The sequence below is a fragment of the Watersipora subatra genome, chromosome 8 (genome assembly GCF_963576615.1).
Source record: "Watersipora subatra chromosome 8, tzWatSuba1.1, whole genome shotgun sequence".
Taxonomy (NCBI): Eukaryota; Metazoa; Bryozoa; class Gymnolaemata; order Cheilostomatida; family Watersiporidae; genus Watersipora; species Watersipora subatra.
Window position 1 is genome coordinate 61645558 of NC_088715.1, and position 3466 is coordinate 61649023.

At 36.4% G+C, this 3466-nt stretch overlaps 1 protein-coding gene across 1 annotated transcript; it reads left to right on the forward strand.

Annotated features, from left to right (window-relative positions):
• Positions 1–1441: 1441 nt before the first annotated feature.
• Positions 1442–1834, forward strand: LOC137402819 (octapeptide-repeat protein T2-like). The gene has a single exon (XM_068089328.1). The coding sequence runs from the start codon at positions 1442–1444 to the stop codon at positions 1832–1834; it is 393 nt and encodes a 130-aa protein (XP_067945429.1).
• Positions 1835–3466: the final 1632 nt, after the last annotated feature.

Sequence of the window (3466 nt, forward strand, 5' to 3'; positions counted from 1 at the left end):
AATATGTGTGTAGTGCAATATGTGTGTACTGCAATATGTGTGTACTGCAATATGTGTGTACTGCAATATGTGTGTACTGCAATATGTGTGTACTGCAATATGTGTGTACTGCAATGCGTGTGTACTGCAATATGTGTGTACTGCAATATGTGTGTACTGCAATATGTGTGTACTGCAATATGTGTGTACTGCAATATGTGTGTACTGCAATATGTGTGTACTGCAATATGTGTGTACTGCAATATGTGTGTACTGCAATATGTGTGTACTGCAATATGTGTGTACTGCAATATGCAACGGAGCAGAGTTTTTGCAGGCTTTGCAAGTTATATTTTTTCATTGTAGAATTTACAAACATGGTTCTATATAATAAGTAGTAATACAGCAAACTATCCTGAGTGCACTTCACATCGGTCTTCTAGCATAACCTGAAATTCTTGTTTTACAACTACATGTAGGTTCCTGTTTATAAGGTTCTTCAACTGTTTGTATTTCTACAGATGAGTCCTCATACTAACCTAGCTACATACAGCTATGCTCCATCTCCAGACATTCAAATTTGCCAAATTTGCAATAAACAACTTGATATACACTACCTCTCTGTTAACCAAAGCTCTGCACATCTTGAACAAGGGCTTTTGTTTTTTATTATTTTCCAGATGAATTCTATTATAGTAGAAACGTTAACTTTTGTGACAACTTTTGGTGATACATACATTTTTGCTATCTACACACCTCTGGTCAACATACTTATCCTGACACATGGGCACTTACTATTCAATTTTTTCTGCTCAAGCGGTTAATTGGTTCTTCCTATACCCTGATATGTTTTACGGTATTATGTGCAGATGCTTACCTTTTCTTGTTGATTGTTGGACTATTTAGTTTATGCGTTATTTCTTAACAATAGTGCATGACTACAATACATACCTGAAATAGATGGATACAGCAAAATTATTGAGTAACTTTGTTTATTACCATATAACTTGCATGCTTGTTAATCTGTGATGTAAGTGAAAATAATTCTTAAAGATTTACAGCATAGCTTATATCTAGTGTCCACTCAATTTAATCCCTTACAAGCTTTAAAACATATTGGCGGTTATTGCAAGTATTGAGTAATTCAAAAACTTCCATTTTGCATTTTATCCTACTTTTACAAGTTTGTCGTTTAAAAAGTATCAAAAGTCTTAAGTAATTTGGCTGCCTTAAATAGACAGATTAGTATTAAATAATTTATAAAATTTCTGAGTTAAAAAACAAAGTTTCTTTGTTTGTTCATTTATTCTTTACTTTGAGACATTAATTATTATTGTTTTAAATAAATAAATAATCAAAGTCACCTAGCAATTATTACATTATTTTGGTTACAATTAAATTTAAAGAAAAATAAAGTATACAGGAGTTCCTATTATTTCTTTTATAGAGAGCACACAGCGAGATGGTCACTCCTTCTTGGATGTACGCAACTCTGCACAACAAGCGAAACCTTTTGGTTTTTGATGCAGTCAGCTGTAAGATATCATGTCCATTCACTAGGCCTCAAAAAGAAAAAAGAGTGAGAGGGGAAGTGAGAGAGAGAAGGAGGGAAAGAATAAGAGGGAAGGAAAGAGTGAGAGAGAGGGAGGAAAAGAATGAGAGGGGGAAAGAGTTAAAGAGGGAGGGACAGAAAGAAAGAGAGGGAGAAAGAGAGAGGGGAGAGAGGGAGAGGAAGAGAGGAAAAAAGGAAGAAGAGAGGGTTGAAGAGGGAGAAGAAGAGGAAGAAAAAGAGGAAGAGAGGCAGAGAGGCCGAGCGCAGAGAGGCAAAGAGACAAAAAGGCAGAAAAGAAGATAGGCAGAGAAGCAAAGAGGCAAAGAGGCAGAGAGGCAGAGAAGCAGAGAAGCCAAAAGGCAGAGGGGCAGAGGGGCAGAGGGGCAGAGGGGCAGAAGATCAGAGGGGCAGAGAGAGGGAGAAAAGGAGAGAGAGGAAGGAAAGAAGAGAGAGGAAGAAAGGGAGAGAGAGGAAAAAAGGGAGAAAGAGGAAGAAAGAGAGAGATAGCAAAGGAGATAGAGGGAAAGAGAGGTAGAGGGGGAAGGAGAGAGAGAGAGAGAGAAAGAGAAAGAGAATGAGAAAGAGAGAGAGAGGAGAGAGAGAGGAGAGAGAGAGGAGAGAGAGAGAGTGAGAAAAAGGGAGAGAGCGAGAAAGAGAGAGAAAGGGAAAGAAAGGGAAAGGGAAGAGTGAAAAAGAGGGAAAGAAGGAAAAATAGGGAGAGATATGGAGAGAGAGGGAGAAAGAGAGAGACAGAACTGTGAGAAATCTGATCACCCTGAACTCCAACAAGAGTAGAAAGGATTACTCACTGCTCCCAATCAATGGAGGAAGGACTATATCAGTAAATTATCCTGTCAAAAATGAACCTAGCTGATATACATGACTTAAACTGCCGGCATCATTTTATTGGCTAAGGAAAGTTTGCGCCACCTTTGGGCCAATTCAAGCATCAATCATGATGTGAGACAATAAGTACCAAAACCGTAACATTTGATACATGAACAGGGTGCTGGCTATGCTAATGAATAAGCATCTTGCTTTGAATAAATCATAGCATACAATGAGCTATTCAAAGCAAAATGACTATCCAAGTTTAAAATGATAGTTTAAAACTATCGAAACCGGATATAACATTTCTCACAGACATTCAAATTTTTCAGTCCTCAGTGATGGAGTTACTAATTTAGAAGAAAGAGAGGAAAAATAGCATTTTTCGCTAAACTAAGTAATGCCCAGAAGTCTACATCTAGTCACAATAATCTTAATCTACCAAATAAAAATTATTTCACATAGTAAGAAAAATACCAATATGACTTACCTTAGAAGTTGAAATATACAACCTGTTGTTTGTTATCCAACAGAAAAAGGGACATGTCTGTGACATACCCATTATTGATTGAGCACACACAAGTTGCATTGATTGCAAGTTTATGTGGTTCAGAGTCATCAGCGAATAAGTAAAGGGTGGGTTGTTTCTTCTGACAACTCAAGTTGGGCTATGTTAAACCTACTAATAGAACAAAAACAAAGTTGGTTATCATTAAAATGAGATCTATAATACGCATAGCAGGTAAATAAATATCATCATTATTTTCATCATTGGGATAATATATGGAGTATATTTGGTTGTAAAGTATATCCTTTATGAAAACCAACTGAGCTACTAGAATTGACTGTTTTCAGTCAAAAGAGATTATCATAAAGCGAAAGCAGGCGCAATGACACGCTGCAACTGTAATAATTCAGTTTCTGGGTTAAATATTTAGATATAACTGCTGCTTTGAGTATTGTGTTAACTACAACTCAAAACAGACTTGGTGACTATCATGTAAACATAAATTATGTTTATATGGATGGATATCATGCAAATATCACATAAAGGTAAGACACTGCCTATAAACTGGCTATAAACAAATGCAGGATTTGTAATCTTTT

Bases quoted from the DNA above. Each gene is read 5' to 3' on its own strand.
- LOC137402819 (XM_068089328.1), top strand. From the start codon at position 1,442: ATGGTCACTCCTTCTTGGATGTACGCAACTCTGCACAACAAGCGAAAC.